Genomic DNA, 14,618 nt, shown 5'->3' with positions numbered 1-14,618 from the left:
TCTTCTCTGTTATACTTCAACAGTGTCAAAATGAAAGTGGTGCTTTAAATGATGACAATATCAAGGAAAGCTTATTTTTCTCCACATTTTATTGTAGCCATCTTAGAAAAAAAGCCCAAAGACAGTTGGGAGGCACATGAAAAAAGCTAGCATTCACACTTGTTTCTTCCAAAAACAAAGCGGGCTCAGGATCCAAGAAAAAGGTCGGAGCCCCCGGGACCAGGAATCTCCCGCTCGAGGGCACGGCCGACGTCTCGTCGGCGGGCGGGTCCGCGGTGGTCTCAGGCCATGCTACACGCCAGCAGTACACAGCACGGGAATGGTGTCAATTACGGCAATCTACCCCTCCCCTCGGCGAGGCGGCGTTAGCGACCTGTCGATGAGCGAGTCCCTCATGGTGGCGGTGATGTCAGCCGGCTGCGCTTGGTCCCCGAGGCCAAAGACGCTCTCGATGACGGACATCTCGGTGCTGGTGGTGTCCAGTCCGCAAAAGGCGCACCAGTCGTTGACGGCCAGGCCCCCCGCGATCACCTCGCTTCCCCGATTGACGGTGCCCGTCTGGGGACGCGCGGCGTCAGGGGGGCTCCCACGTGACGACGACGGCGGCGGCCCGTGCTCACCACCAAGGGGACCTGCAGCAGCGAGGAGAGCTCGTCCTGGTCCTCCACCGACGTCTTGGGGTGCACCAGGCCGCCCCTGTTGCTGAAGGCGCAGTACGAACCCACCAGCACGTGATCGGCCACCGTGTGGCGGAAGACCTCCACCTTCAGGGTGTCGCTCAGCACCTCCTCCGTCTCCTGGGGGTAAAGCGAGGGCGAGCGAGCGGGTGAGTAGGGGGCGGTGCCCAAGTGGAGGGGACGGTTACGGGCCGCACACCCTGTCCAGATCTGGGTGGACCAGTGCCACGTAATCGTTGCAGGCGATGACATTGCCCAGCGCCGAAAGTCGCTCTTCCACGCGCTGGATGGCGACCGAAGACGGGAGGCAGTTGCGGATGTGCTGCAGCTCTTGGTCCGTGGTGTTGTTGGGAACCAGCAGCCCGTGGCGATTCCCTAAAAACAGGCACGGAGGTCAGGGCACGTCCGCGAGACTGCTCTGGCTCGACTTCCGTCTCGCTCGCTCACTCACTCACCCACACACATGCGGCCAATGATGCGACAGCCGGCGATGGAGGCGTGGACCACCGGGATGCTTTCCGACAACTCGCCTTCGAACACGCTGAATAAAGAAGCCAGGTATGACGTCATCGCCGCCGCGCCTCTCCAAGCCTCGGGCCAGCCAGCGTTCGTTCGTTCGCTCGTTCGCTCGCTCGCTCACCTGTAAAAGTTTTCCGCTCCCCCGATGGCGACCAGGCAATAGGTGTTGGTGAGTTTGGCGAAGCAGCCGATCTCGTTGTTCTTCTCGAAGCTCGCTCGGACCGCCATGGCGAGAAGAAGCTTCGCGTTCGAAGACAGTCAAAGGTGAGCTGCACTAGCACGGTAGCACGCTCGCTCGTTAGCTAACCAATTTGGCTGAGGGCGACCCGACAGAAGAGCACGAGCGAAGTATGGACGTACCCGAGAGCCCAAGTTGAGCAAATGTTGCGCTTTTTTTTGGCCTCGTTCCGATCGACGCGCGATTGCCTTTTCTTGCCGGACCTCACGTGCATTCACTTCCGTCCGACGCCTCCGTCGTGACGCCGAGCCCTTCGAGGTAGCCGATCTGCTCGGGGCCCTGCCTTTTCTGATGACGTAGAATTATCTTCGCGATACGATTGGCCGAGGAGTCGCAGAGCTGGCCTGCGAGATGCCTGTTTCAAAGCGTGTCAGTGGTTCGCGGAAGTGCCCGTTTTAAAATGCTAGCGAGTGACGACGTCCCACACACAGAATTACGGTTGACCCCTCGATTAGAAAATGTCTCGAATGTTATAGACACTTGACCTTTTCCGTCCCGAGTGTTGTCCATGAAAGCACAAACTTTGTTAAGCACTTCACCTGGAACCCATCGTACAAAGCATTTTAAAAAAAGTTGAGTTGGCGCCATCAATTTACACCAAGATGGCTCGAATGGGATTTTATTGATATGCATTATTCCGGCCGTTATTGGAGGAGATGGAAATGCCGAGAAATGGAGATTTTGGCTACAAAACGTCAACTATTGTTTGAAATGTTTCCTCCGTTTACCAGCGAGAGAGCAAACGTGGCCTTTCGGGCCGTGACGTCAGCGCTCCCATTGGCCCCAAAGATGTTTTTGTACGGGCAACAAGGCCACGTCTGTGAAAGGCGCTCGCTCCCATCCGTCGACCCCGTGGAACCCCACGTGGGCGGTAGAAAAGGTCTCTTTTCTCGGGCGCTGAGGGATTTTATCGAAGAAAATATGCAAACACCCGCTGGCCTCCCATTTAGACTGACGCCGACGGAGGCCAACTACACAGCGCACGTCGGCGGCGGTATTCAACGTGTCCTTTTTTTTTTTGCAGTTTACCAAGGGATCGGCGCCAGAGCCTATACCAGTGGCACCGAAGGAAACGGCTCCTGGCGCGCCCTCAAATAACCACGGTTGACAATGGAACGCAAAGTCATAAAGGATTTCTTCCCCAAAAAGAAAGGGGAAACATCCAGGTTTGGCTCTCATCAACCCGCCCCCCTCCATTCATCCGGCCTTTTGGCCAACTTCCCGGCACAGCCGCACCCCCTTCAGTCAACGGGACCCCCCACCCCGGGAGAGAATCCCGTGGGAATGTCATGACATTTGCCGGCCTAGGGGAGAACTCGGGAGCCGTCCGGCGCCGGGCTTCCGTCGGGCCGGTCCCGGGAGGCGAGAGGCAGGCCGGGGGCGGGTTGGCGTCGCCGGCCGGTGCCGACGCCATTGGTCGGCGAGAGCTCACTGCGAGGTCTTGAGCTCGAAGCGGCTGTACACCTGCTTGGACTTCATCTTGTTGTACTGGTTGACCAGATCCAGTTTGCTGTGACCCAGCGTCATGCGCTTCTGATCCTGACGATTGATTTGCTCGTGCCCGCCGGGGCTCTCCTCCGGGGGCGGAGCCCGCCGGCCCTCGGCCTCCTTCCGGGAGAGCTCGGCCGCCCCCCGCGCCGCCGTGTTCTGAGGTGAGGCCGACTTGGCCAAGTGGTCTTGGCTCGCCGCCGCCACCGCCACAGCTCCCGCCGCCGCCCCCGCCGCCGCCCCCGCCGGAGGAAGGTAAAAGTCCGGCAGATTGTGGAGGAACTGATTGGACGAGCTCCTGTGCCTGTGGCCCAGTTTGCCGTCCGTGACCAGCGGCGCCGTGGCGTGGAACATGTGCCCCTTGTGCTCGTACAGGCCCAGCTGCTGGTACTTGGAGGACGGGCCCCCGCGCTGGGACCACATGCCCTCGCCCGCCTTGCCCTTGCTCCGATCCAGACCGTAGATGGGAGCGCGGCGCTCCAGGCGCGGGCTCCGGTGGCTCCCCCCGTTGGACAGAGGCCGCGGCGCCCCCGGGATCTGCCGCGAGTCCTCGCCTCTCTCTTGACCCCGGCTCACCTGATAGATGGGCTTGGAGCTGGCAGCGGGCGCCGCCCTCACGCTGGACACGCTGCTGCCCGAACGGCTGCTGGACTCGTCGGAATCGTGCCTCTGCCTGCCGGGAGAGGAAAGGAAAGGAGAGGAGAGGAAGGCGCCGTCAGCCGCCGGAAACGCCCCAGTCGTTCCGCCGCGGCCGGTCCGAGACGGCCGGGCCTACCTGTCGGAGAGCAGGTCGGCCTTGACCAGCGGCGCCGAGGGGAGCGGCGGCGCCCGGTACGCCGGGAAGTACGGGAGTACGGCCTCGTCTTCGTCCTCATCGTTGTGGAAACACTCGATGATCTGAGAGTCGGCGTACAAGCAGCGGAACTCGCGGTCGAAGCTCTCCGTGATGCGCCCCGAGAAGTGCAGCACCACGTTGCTGTGGACTTGCGACGACAGCCACGTGAAGCTGCGTACGCACAGAGACACACCGGTGAGACACACCGGTGAGACATTGCGCCCTGATAACGGCCCGCTCATAACGGGTTCTGACCCAAACCCCCACCCGGAGCGAAGGCCAGGCAGCCGGCGGAAATGCGTCAGTGCTCTCCTCGCCGGCCTGGCCTGGCCCGTTGCCAGCGTCGGTCCGCAGCCGGAACAACCGGATTGGCCACGTGTCAATCGTCAAATTCTCAAACGGTGGCGGCCATTGCCAGCCGAGGACGACTTTTGCGCTCCGGAAGGAGGCCTCGGCCGAGAACGACCCCGCCGCCTTGACTCCACGCTACGTGACGGCGTCTCGGAATTGCCGTGGAAGGCTTCCGACGCGGACTGCCACTTGTCAGAGGGTAATGGATTGCGTCCAGGTGACAGTAAATATATATATATATATACTTGAATGGAAAATCATTTCTGGAGCGGCTCGGTCAGACCCTTAAGCCCTTACCGTTAGTGAGTGTGGCAAAAGTACACCCCTTCCCCCTCTGCCCAATGAGTGCATTATATTAACTCGTGCTAATCTTTTTAACAGGACGTCGGTCGGCTAACCTAGTGTATTTTACAGGCCAATCCAGATGAGCGGAGGGGACGCCATTCCATTGTCTTCTATAAAAAAGTTCCTAAAGACGCATCAAGCAGCAGTAACGATGTGAAAGTGATTGGCAGCCGCACCCAGCTGTCAAGTGTCGCATTCCTGACAGCGCAGCTTCGCCCTCGCCCAAACTTCATTCCACCCAGCGCGAGCGGCGTCATGCCCGGGGCCACCAAACGGTAAGCGGGCGACCGACCGGTGGCGTGCTTTGGCCCGACGGAGGCCACGTGGCGGCTGACCTGTAAGAGCCGGCGATGACCTCCTCGCAGTCGATGATGAGAAACTTTTCCAGGACCCGCCCGCTGAACTTCTTGCCGCTCTTGGCGCAGTAGGTGTCGCCGCACACGCTGCGGATGCGCATGTTCTGATGGGAAGAAAAGGCGACGTGAGCGGACAAGCGGCGAGCAGAGGTCAGCTCGAGTCCGCGGCGAGCAGAGGTCAGCTCGAGTCCGCGGCGAGCAGAGGTCAGCTCGAGTCCGCGGCGAGCAGAGGTCAGCTCGAGTCCGCGGCGAGCAGAGGTCAGCTCGAGTCCGCGTCCGCGGCGAGCAGAGGTCAGCTCGAGTCCGCGTCCACGGCGAGCTTACGCTCAAGTCGACGGCGTGCACGTCCAGCGCCCCGCACATCTCGGTGAAGAGGTGTAGCTTCTTGTGGTCCAGCAGCACGTAGACGGGCACCCTGCGCTTGCACGACGCTTCCATCAGGTCGCACAGCAAATCCACGTCGCTGAACTCGTCCATGACCAGCGCGATCACCTGCCGCCGACAAAGCTCGTCAAAAAGGAAAAGGCCGGTGGCGCGCGCATGGGTGTCCGGGCGCTCGCCACGGCTCTAGGGGTACGGACGGGGACCGCTCGGGTCGGGGTTTGGACGTTCCCGGCGAATCGACCGACGTGGGAACGGAGGGCAAAAAGGACTCGATGCCGTCAGTCAAGCTGTCCTTTTCAAAATAACGCTACACCGTCAGGTCATTTTTTTCAGCCAAAACCAGTTAAGCTAACTTGGTCAAGTGGTGAAAATTCCTCCAGATGAGCCGAGTCTGAATAGCAAATTAGTTTAGACAATTCACGCGTTAGCTCATAAATCACTTTTGAAAATCTGTAAGAATTCGTTGTAAGACACACTTTTGTTAATTAAAACATCGATTGCTCGTGTCGTTGACATTGTGCTACTTTTTGTAATTGCTTCATTATTTGCACTCCGCGTCATGTATTGTTTACTAGACCGCGACTAGATGGACGGCTCTCAAGTGTGACTTTTGTTAGCGTGCGTGAGTGAGTGAATACGCACGCAGGTTGTTTTTTTTTCTCACCTTTTTGGCCTTATTGATGAGCGAGCGAATGGTGTCCTTGACGTTGACGCTCTTGTCCCGCTGGAAGTAGATCTGCGTCTCCGAGGGCCCGTAACTGAGCGGGGCTTCCGGCCAGCCCAGCTCGAGGACGGGCGGCTCCTCGTCGGTCATGGTGGGGAAGTACGTCCCGGAGGTGAGTTCCGACAGCGCGTCGCCGCAATCGTCATCGTCGCCGCTCTGGTCCGCTTCGGTTTCGGTGTCGGTGTGGAACTGCTGTTCTCTGTCGCCGTCACCCTGTCCCAGCAGCGCCAGTGGCGGCGGCGGCAACGGCAACGGCGGCGCGGGCCCGGTGATCCCACCGCCGCTCGCTCGTCCCACCTCGGCGCCGGTCCTCTCGGGGTCCGACGCCTGTGGCTCCGGATCCCGGTCCCGGTGGCCGGCGATGTACACCATCTCTTCCTTGGACAGGAAGCCGAGTTCGCGCTCGTCGGTGAGGACGCGGCGGTACTCGCGCTCGCCATGTTCGAGCAGCGCGTCGGTGGCCAGGCGAGCGGCCTCGTTGTGGCTGAGCTCCAGCTCCGGCGATACCTGCCTCCACGGACTCTTCAGCTCTTCGAGGCGCGCCGCCAGCTTGCCCAGCGGCTTGCGGCCTCCGGGGGCCGGGCGAAGGCTCTCCGACCAATTCATCTCGTCTTGAGTGGGTGCTGGTCCGGGTCCGGGTCCTGATCCTGCTGCTGGCCGACGCCGCCTCCGCAACAGCAAACTTTCATCCGACTTAGACGCGATCCCAACGAGCGAACGAGCGAGCGAGCGACACGACGAGGAGGAAGCAAAAGTAGAAAAAAAAGAGAGAGACGACGACGACGACGACAGTCAGGCGAAGCGAAGCCACTTCCCGGTTGTCGCTTGGCCGACAGGTTCCGACAGGATCACCTGTTGATTCCGTGACTGTCACTCAGCTTACTTGGCTCCGCCCCGCCCCGCAATGCAACCGTCCCGCCCAGCCAGCCCCCCCCCCCCCCCCTTCAGTCATCCGCTAGGGACTTTCACAACAAAAGGCTGTTCGTGGCGGCGGGAGACCAATCATTTGACGATCCCATTTGGCGAGCGAAATCCTTCCAAATCTCCACGTGCCAGTAGAGTAAGAGAAGCTAGCGTAACCCTCTACGAGCTCTTTTCATTCTGACCAGGTGGCCAAGGATTGGACGTCTGTGGCCGTCAATGGCACAGAGTCCCGACCCTTCGTAGCTAGCCGTTCTGGACCAAATGGATCGGACCTCTATTTCCATGGGTGGGATGCAATGTGGCCAATGCTCTGAAAGGTGGCGGCATCGAAACACGAGACCCCCCCCCAACCCCCCAGCTTGTCTTCACAATATCAAGTCTCTTTGCTCACACAAACAAAGAGTACACACCGTGGCGACGACGTGGCGACGACGTGGCGACGACGTGGCGACGACGTGGCTTGGCGTTCCTCCCCTTTTGTCAACATTGAGTCATCGCCCACGAGGACCTTGACTTCAAAACGCCGGGGCGTCTTGCCCCACGCGCCGCAAAGTGCGCCGAAGCTCCGGCCGGGAGTTTGCAAGGCCACGTCTTCGCCGAGTCTCCACCAAAAAATAAAAAAGGGGGCCTTCGGAATCAAGCGGATGAGCGGCGCCCTTTAGGGAGCCGGTTTTAGACGCGCACGGAGGCCCCGCGTCGGCCGGCGTTTCCTCCTGGATTTCTCTCGGGAACATCATCACAATGACAGGAAGTCGGCATTGTACCGCTTCCCGTCGACGTGCCCGGCTCGTCTTCGGACGACAGTCAACAAGCAAGAAAAGTCTGCTTGACCTCTGTGGTGATTTCCATCTCTTGGTGCCCCACCATCCCAAACCAAACCACACCACCCCAGCCCAGTCCCGCCACCGGCGTCGGCTCGACGCCGATCCCCAACTCGGTCTGCCGAATTTCCGTCAAGTTAGGCTGTAAGAGGGAGGACTTCTTTGTTGGAAAGCAAAGACAGATGCCGGGAGTGCCCCAAGAAACAACGGGCCTACGAGACTTATTCTTACGTCAAAACAAATGAGCATGAATGAAAACACACAAAAACAAGCAACGACAACAACAACAACAAAGGAGCAGACAATATGTTGCATAATAAATGGCAGGAGTGAAGCAGAGCGTGTAAGAATTTGCTAACGCATAACTTTTCCGTTCTCCACCCGATTGAGTGAGGGCGCTAGTGCGCTGAAAACTCCATTTTGAAAGCCCCGAAGAAGAAGACGGCGCAACGAAGAAGAGAGTTCGTTGGCGGCTGTCTCAAGTGCTGTTTAACTTTGGAAGACGAGAGAAACAATTGGACGACTTTTTTCAACCTCCTGCAAGACTCGCAAAAGGTCGGGGACATTTTCAACGCTGACCTTTTTCCTCACACACACACCTCAGCCAGTATTTGTGCTTTTCCCCTCCCCGCGAGCTAGTAGCTAACTAACTAGCTTCGGTGCGTTGGTGGCAGAAAAGTGTTGTTTCTTGCTTAGACGCCACTGACTGCCTCGCTTTGTCGTGTTGGGACTTTGCAGGATCGGAAAAGGAAGTGTAGCTAAGGGGGTGGCTTGACCGCGGGACGTCGCATCGCATCTCAATCGTCCTTTGCGATTTTCCGCCATCTCCGAGGCGTCCCCAATGGCCGCTCCCGGTTTGCAGCATCCAGGTTTCCTCCTGGTCAGTCGACTCCCGTGCCGTGCGAGCCGACGCGACTCGATTCCCCGACGGTCGAGCGCGACCACCGACTCCGTCCCCTCCTTCCTCAGGCCAACCTGAAAGTGGACTCGCCCGGAAAAACGCTGACTCAGCGGTGTCGAGACCTGGCCAAGATCATTGACGACCATCACGCCAAGGTGCAAATCTTGCACGGGGGGAGGATTGGATAACTTTATTCGTCCCGTATTTGGGAAGGCGCTAACGGGGGCTTTTTCTTCTTCTTCTTCTTCTTCTCTGTGGCTTCAGGAGCTACACGCCATTTTCTCTTGGTTGGCAGAGAACATCTTCGGAAGCCTGGACGGCATCCTGGCGGGCTGGAACCTGCGCCTCCTCCACTCGCGATGCCAAGACTTTGCGCCGGTGGTGGACTTCCTGGCGCCCAGGTGAGCCTCGTCCTCCCGCGTGCCCGGCGCCCAGGTGAGCGCCCTCCTCCCGCGTGCGGCGGCGGGCCCAACTGACGTTGCGTCTTTGGCCCGGCCAGCGGACCCATCATGAAAATGGTGTATAAGCTTCAGGCCGAGGAGTACAAATACGAAGTCCCCGTCAATTATTTGCCGGTAAGTCTCTTTCGGGAGGCCCGGTCCGGGTCGTCGCCGGTCTTGAAGTCGTCTTTTGCGCAGGCTCCGGTGAGGACGTGCATCCAGGAAGGCGTCCTGCCCGACTGTCCGCTCTTTCACTACCGGACGCACTTTCCCGTGTCCGGCGTGCTGACGCCCAACTTGATGCTGAGTGAGTATCCTTTGCGCCCCCGACCGAGCCACGGCCCCCGGCCGACTGAGACTTTCCCCTCCCTCCATCTGGTGCAGATCCCTTTGAGTTCTTCATGTTCTCCTTTGCCACCTGCCTCGTCACGCCAAAGGTGAGACAACCTACCGGGGTGCCGTGACGCCTCCGGTAGAGCCGGGGTGCCCAACTCCGGTTACACTGCAAGCCATCACATGAGCACATTAGGCCAAAAGTCACCCACCAAAAACCGGTGGAATCCCATCCGGGGAAATTGACAGGAAGAGCACGGGTGGATTAATGATTTCTGACGTGTCGCAGTGCTTCCCCGCGGGCCAACACGGCTGCGGTGGCGGCGGTGGGAGCGCCGACAGCGCTTACTTTGCTCTGGTGGACATGTACCTCAAGTACTTCCTGCCTACCGAAGGGAGCGTTCCCCCGTCCCCCTTTTTCGACAGCAGGGGCCCGGTCAGCGCGCCTTCCCCGAGGTGAGCGGCGGCTTTCCGGCCGGCTTTCCGTCCGGCTTTCCGGCCGGCTTCCCGGCCCACGCCATCCACCCGTTTGACACCCCCCGTCCCCAGATCGGCCAACGTGTCCCTGGGGGCTTACGGCGTCCACAGTCCCAGCCTGCTCAAGCCGCACATCTTCCACCAGCCGTCGGTGAACGCCGACCCCGCCGCCCAAGAAATCTGGCGCTCTGAAACGCTGCTGCAGGTGCCGGCCCGTCGGACAAACGCAGGGCGGGCGGGCCGGTGGGCGGCCGGAGTGTCTCGGGCCGCTCTTCGCCCGAGGGAGGGACTCTTGGAACCTCTGAGTCTTTGTGTGACAGATGTTGGTGGAAGTGTGGCTGCATCACTACTCTTTAGAGATGTACCAGAAGCTTCAGTCTCCTCAGGTGAAGGTAAGCGGAATCCCGCCGGGTCTCTGTTCGCCGGCCGCCTGGGGTCGCGCGCACCGGCGGTTTCGCCCGCTCTCTCCGCCGCCCGTCGTAACTTGGGGTCCTCTTAAGCAAAGCCCGCGGCTAAGGGCAAAAGCCAACCCAGAGAGGGGGTCCGGTTGGGCCCGGCCCGGCGAGAGACGGTCGGCTCTGGCCGCCGTTTCGCCCGATTTGTCTTTGTGTCTCCTTGTGGTGTCCCCCGCTTTTGTTTGTCCTTTTTTTTTTGTTTTCCACCCTATGTGTCGTCCTTCTCCTCGTCCTAACCCCGGTGGTTTACGGCTCCACAGCTGGCGCTGCTCCAGTACCGCCTGACTATGTCCAGCACGCCGTGCCACCCTCACAGCCCGCCGGGCTCGGGCAACCTCCACAACTACCAAGTACTTGAACCTTCTCGCTGGCCGGCTGGCTTTCTCGCAAGCGCCCTCGCCCCCCGCCGCGGCCACCCCCGGTCCCGCTCGAGACTAGGGCCGAGTACCCGATAAAAAAAGGGTCGGTCGGGCTTGCGGGAAACCGTCCACCCGTCCACTTGATTTGGCCGCTCTCCCGTCGGTTGGCTTTTGTGGAGTCCCGGACGGACGGAGGCTTGCAAATTGTACTTTGGCCCAGGAAATTCTTCCTTGCTACGGGTGGCACGAATGCCCGGGTCGACGCTAAAACGCAGGCTTGCTACCGCAACGTCCATTTCCCGGGGACAAAATTTGGGCAAGCCGCATCGGCGGCCACGCGGATACTTTGGGCCGATACCCAGCCCTACTCGAGTCGGGCCGACGGCTCGACGACCCCGGGGTCCCGCTCGAGTCGACGTCTGGGAGAAGCCAAGGTCCCGGCCCTCGTCATCGTCGTCTGGGAGACGCCGCATTTGGCGATCTGAACGAGCAGAGTGTTGCGGAAAGACCCGCTGAAAAACATCCCTTCTGTGCAAATGGGCAAAACAAAATGGAAGCTTTTCACGGGACGACAACTTTTTCAAAACCCCCCGGCGTGTCCTTGACGACGGAATGCCCTCCGCTTGGCTTTGCTCGCCGCTTTGTCGGACCGCCGCCCGCCGTCGGTCGTGTGCGACAAAGGCGGACGGAAGGAGGGCGCCCCGCCGTCGCCGACTTCCCGGCCGTCCGCTTTTGGACGTCTCGGCGGGGGCGCCGAGGTCCGGCCGCTGACCCGTCGGGGGCTCCTTTTATCTATCGATTGACTTTTTATTTTTTTGCCCCAGAAAGGTCAGGGGCCGTCGGAGCTCGGTCCCCCGGCAGAGCGCCGGCCACCGTCTGATGGGTCCGTCTGGTCTCTTTTCCCCCAGGAACCGTTCAGCCCGAGCGAGGAGCACGTGTTGGCGGTGCGCGTGCTGGTCAAACATCTGCACGCCTTCTCCAACAGCCCGAAGCCGGAGCAGCCGGCGTCGTCGCCCACCCACTCGCACGGCGGCCCCCTGGAGGAATTTAAGAGGTGAGGCGCCTGGCGGGCGCCCGCCCAGGTCCACCGGTCGGAGGCGGCGACTACGACGAGCCCGGGCGGCGTCTCGGAGAAGCGCTTTGAAAGTCTGACGGGCGGCGCCTCTGCCTCTCAGGGTGGCGCTCCAGCGCTTCGTCCGGCAGAAGCTTTTCCTCTTCCTGCAGCACTGCTTCGGCCACTGGCCCCTGGACGCCTCCTTCCGAGCGGTACGTGGCGGGCGCCGCCTTTTCCCGGCCTTTCCCGGCCTCTTAGCGTCCGTCCGCTGGGCGCAGGTGCTGGAGACGTGGCTGAGCTACGTTCAGCCGTGGAGGTACGCCGACGACAAGGGCGCCCGCGGCGGCGGAAGCGACCCCGAAAGATGGTGGGAGCCGTCCCGTCTCCCCCCCGTTCCGGACTTCCGGCTAACTTGACGGCGACCGGCAGGGAGTCCTTTGTTCAGGAGAACCTGCTGGTTTACACCAAACTCTTCCAGGTCTTCCTCAACAGAGCCATGCGTACGGACTTGGTCAACGCCAAGAACGCCCTGATGCTCTTCAGGGTGTCCAAAGTCTTCTCTCAGCCCGACCTGGCCGACCTCATCCACAAAGGTACGGCAGAAAAAGAAAAAAGGCCCCCGGGCTCGGTGTGCCGGATATTGAGAAAGGCGCGGTCCCCGGTGTCGTGGGGACCCCCGGAAAAATGGATGGCCGCACCACCCCGTCTTGCCATCCGCAGCCGAGCAGCTGTTCCTGGAGCCCGAGCTGGTCCCACACCACCGGCAGCCGCGAGGCTACCCGACGCCCGGCGGCCAGGGGAGCGGCCCGGCCTCGGCCCGTCAGCGCGCCGCCACCGACGCCGTCTTCCGGGTCAAGAGCCACGTGTACGCCTTGGAAGGCCAGGACTGTCGCTACAGTCAGATGTTTGGCCCCGAGCTGCGAAGCCAGGCGAGGCCCGGCGAATGGGCGCGGGGCAGGCGTCGGGCCTTTTTCCTCTCTCTTTTTTTCTCCCCCCCCCCATCGGCGTCACACGCCTTTTTCTCCATCCGTCTCAGGTGCTAAAGTCGGTGCGGGTGCTGGCCGGAGCCAGGCAGACGGCCAAGCGCGTGTCGGACCGCTGCGGTCAAGCCGCGGCCAACAGGTCCTTCCTGAGCTGGTTGGCGGCGCCGGCGGCGGCGGATTCCGAAAACGCCCTCTGCGGCGTGGAGGCGGAGGACGGCGGCGAGTGCCCGAAGAAGACTCACGAGTTCCTGGACCGGGCGCTGGACAACTTGTGCACCATTTTCAAGGTCCCCGGCAAAGGCCTAACCCAGCCCACCGACTCTCTCCCGGGGCCGTCGGCTGAGCTTTGCCACCGCCGCCGTTGTCTCGCAGCTGAACCAGGGCCAGCTGACGCAGCTCGTGGCCAACGCCGCATCCGACGGGGACGAGGGTGAGTCGGAGCGCCGGCCCGATTGCGTCCTGGGAGAAGACGGCCCCGTCCTCACCGACCTGGGACGGATGCAGGTGCCCACCTAAATCCTTGCCTCCGCCTGGGCAAATTAGACGCGGCTACCGGAGGCAGCGGACTTTGACACGTGCGTGCGTGTGTGTGTGTGCGAGTCGCAGATGATAAACGGCCTGCGGCGGTTGGACGTGACGTACCGGGGGGACCCGGAGCTTCAGCCCATCAGGAGCTACGAGAATGCCCCCCTGGTGCGCCTCCTCTACCGGCTGTCTTGTCTACTCAACGCCAAAGTAAGAGACGGATGGCGTGGCGAGCGGGCTGGAGCCGAGAAGCTCGGGCTTGACCCTCGACCCCTCACGGCCTCTCTTCAGTTCGAAGGTCAAATGGCGGAGCTGTGCTCGCGGCGGGATCTGGCCGGCCGCCTGGGCCGGCGTTACCTGGGCGCTCCAGCCGGCCGACGGGCCCGCCTCTGCCTCCGTCCGCTGGCCAGCTACGGGAACATCCTGGCGCTGGGGGTCTGCTACGTCGTCGGCGCCCTCCTGTCTCTGGGCCCCGTGGCCTGCACCTTCCTCATCCTGGCCGCCGTCCTCCTGCACGGAGTGTTTGTCGCGCTGTGGGAAGATGGACGCAAGGCGCGCTAGCCGGAGGCAAGGAGCGCTAGCCGGACTCGATGGCGCGCTAGCCGGACACGATGGCGCGCTAGCCGGACACGATGGCGCGCTAGCCGGACACGATGGCGCGCTAGCCGGACTCGAGGGCGCGCTAGCCGGACTCGATGGCGCGCTAGCCGGCCGACACGCAAGGAGAACGTCTTCCTCTCCAAGTCTGCCTTTTTCTTTTGCCTTCGCCGCAATGTCAATTTCCCAATAAATGACATCTCCAGGAGAAATAGTTCATCTCAATGGAGGAAGGTGATTGGTGTGTAGGTGGTGTCAATCTCTCAGAAGGGCTTAAGAAAGTTGAGGAGGGTGAGCCTCTAACCAATGGAGCAGCCAATTCCAGAGACGCGCGCTCAAGCTGCCAATGCTTTGCTCCAGGACGGCTTCTCCAATGTGTGTTTGGACGCAGCGCCATAGCTAGCCCCCACCTCATTGGCCCTTGCTCCCGCGCATGAAACCAAGCGCGTCCCCGATGATCCTCTTAGGCAGCGGCGGCGCGCCTTCCCGCTTAGTCGGCCAAGAGGAGCGTGACGTGGCGTCGCATCCCCCCCACCACCCCAGTCGGTGACGGTGATGATGCTCCAAGTTTTCATCAGTGTGGACGCTTTTGGACCGCGTGTGTGTCCTCTGCTTTAGCTCAGTGGACGCTTCCCCGCAGGCGGACGGTGAAAGCGCGGCCGTGACGACATGTGGAGGCTGACCGAGGACGAGAAGTTGGGAGTGGGTAAGTGCGCCTCTCTTCCAAGTCCCTCTGCCGAATGCGCACGTGATCGGGGGTGGCCCGACGGGTGGGGTGGTCTATCGGCCGTCGTTGTCGGGGGCACAGACAAAAGTCACTTTGGGGGACGCT

The 14,618-nt window shown here is 61.2% G+C and overlaps 3 protein-coding genes and 1 long non-coding RNA gene across 10 annotated transcripts; 2 read left to right on the top strand and 2 right to left on the bottom strand.

The window, feature by feature from the left end:
- Positions 1-71: 71 nt before the first annotated feature.
- Positions 72-1,725, bottom strand: eif6 (eukaryotic translation initiation factor 6). Of its 3 annotated transcripts, none has more exons than XM_077725347.1 (7): positions 1,557-1,725; positions 1,318-1,465; positions 1,133-1,218; positions 877-1,052; positions 621-797; positions 374-558; positions 72-291 (listed from the first exon to the last, which is right to left on the bottom strand). In XM_077725347.1, exons 2-7 carry the CDS (start codon positions 1,422-1,424, stop codon positions 282-284), a joined length of 741 nt encoding a protein of 246 aa, XP_077581473.1. In that variant the 5' UTR covers positions 1,425-1,465; positions 1,557-1,725; the 3' UTR covers positions 72-281. The 3 variants fall into 3 exon arrangements, with proteins under 3 accessions (XP_077581473.1, XP_077581474.1, XP_077581475.1); XM_077725348.1 differs by having other exon boundaries at positions 1,318-1,470; positions 1,557-1,724; XM_077725349.1 differs by having other exon boundaries at positions 1,318-1,436; positions 1,557-1,712.
- Positions 1,726-2,007: 282 nt separating this feature from the next.
- fam83c (family with sequence similarity 83 member C) lies at positions 2,008-6,806 on the bottom strand. Its single transcript, XM_077725343.1, has 5 exons — positions 5,858-6,806; positions 5,134-5,301; positions 4,789-4,913; positions 3,698-3,928; positions 2,008-3,595 (listed from the first exon to the last, which is right to left on the bottom strand). The coding sequence occupies exons 1-5, from the start codon at positions 6,521-6,523 to the stop codon at positions 2,863-2,865; spliced, it is 1,923 nt and encodes a 640-aa protein (XP_077581469.1). The 5' UTR covers positions 6,524-6,806; the 3' UTR covers positions 2,008-2,862.
- On the top strand, positions 4,339-5,706 carry LOC144202550 (uncharacterized). Of its 2 annotated transcripts, none has more exons than XR_013327505.1 (3): positions 4,339-4,728; positions 4,842-4,986; positions 5,101-5,706. It is a non-coding gene; the product is annotated as an uncharacterized LOC144202550 (long non-coding RNA). The 2 variants fall into 2 exon arrangements; XR_013327504.1 differs by having other exon boundaries at positions 4,842-5,013.
- On the top strand, positions 5,893-14,024 carry smpd4 (sphingomyelin phosphodiesterase 4). Of its 4 annotated transcripts, none has more exons than XM_077725339.1 (20): positions 8,039-8,321; positions 8,401-8,542; positions 8,632-8,718; positions 8,828-8,964; positions 9,063-9,138; positions 9,202-9,310; positions 9,388-9,440; positions 9,626-9,792; positions 9,886-10,018; positions 10,134-10,205; positions 10,529-10,618; positions 11,536-11,681; positions 11,803-11,893; positions 11,960-12,048; positions 12,111-12,274; positions 12,402-12,610; positions 12,718-12,951; positions 13,037-13,168; positions 13,271-13,399; positions 13,481-14,024. In XM_077725339.1, exons 2-20 carry the CDS (start codon positions 8,504-8,506, stop codon positions 13,748-13,750), a joined length of 2,427 nt encoding a protein of 808 aa, XP_077581465.1. In that variant the 5' UTR covers positions 8,039-8,321; positions 8,401-8,503; the 3' UTR covers positions 13,751-14,024. The 4 variants fall into 4 exon arrangements, with proteins under 4 accessions (XP_077581467.1, XP_077581465.1, XP_077581464.1 ...); XM_077725338.1 differs by having other exon boundaries at positions 8,042-8,217; XM_077725340.1 differs by lacking the exon at positions 10,529-10,618 and having other exon boundaries at positions 8,046-8,217.
- Positions 14,025-14,618: the final 594 nt, after the last annotated feature.

This window comes from Stigmatopora nigra, chromosome 10, assembly GCF_051989575.1.
Source record: "Stigmatopora nigra isolate UIUO_SnigA chromosome 10, RoL_Snig_1.1, whole genome shotgun sequence".
NCBI classification, from domain to species: domain Eukaryota; kingdom Metazoa; phylum Chordata; class Actinopteri; order Syngnathiformes; family Syngnathidae; genus Stigmatopora; species Stigmatopora nigra.
Note: the sequence above shows the minus strand (reverse complement) of the source record. Positions and strands in the feature narration are given on the sequence as shown.